The following is a 277-nucleotide window of genomic DNA, read 5'->3' as shown; positions in this document are numbered from 1 at the left end:
ATTCCTGCTTTCTGGGATGCAATCAAGAGTTCATATGAACAATGGAGAGCAAGCAGAGCTCCAAAGTCTTGAGTCACATCAACTCTTGTGGTTTGCTAATATTTCTTCATTTTCTTTCTATGTGTGAGAATATTTTATTATGTTACACTCTCAATGAAAAAAATTGGCAGATTTATTGAATTGTGACATGATATTTGTTAGCCAATCCAAGTTTAATGGTGCTCGGATGCATATATATTGGATTCGAGCGCTCATCTCTTAAAAAACAACATTATTG

The 277-nt window shown here is 34.3% G+C and overlaps 1 protein-coding gene across 1 annotated transcript in view; it reads left to right on the top strand.

Annotated features, from left to right (window-relative positions):
* LOC110030572 (inositol-tetrakisphosphate 1-kinase 6) overlaps positions 1 to 277 on the top strand; it is a 23,355-nt gene extending 23,078 nt beyond the window's left edge. Inside the window, 1 exon segment of the mRNA XM_020733344.1 lies at positions 1 to 277. Coding sequence (XP_020589003.1) covers positions 1 to 72 — 72 coding nt within the window. The 3' untranslated portion in view covers positions 73 to 277.

The sequence above is a fragment of the Phalaenopsis equestris genome, unplaced genomic scaffold (assembly GCF_001263595.1).
Source record: "Phalaenopsis equestris unplaced genomic scaffold, ASM126359v1 Scaffold000002, whole genome shotgun sequence".
Lineage (NCBI taxonomy): Eukaryota > Viridiplantae > Streptophyta > Magnoliopsida > Asparagales > Orchidaceae > Phalaenopsis > Phalaenopsis equestris.
This window is presented reverse-complemented; position numbering and strand designations above follow the sequence as displayed.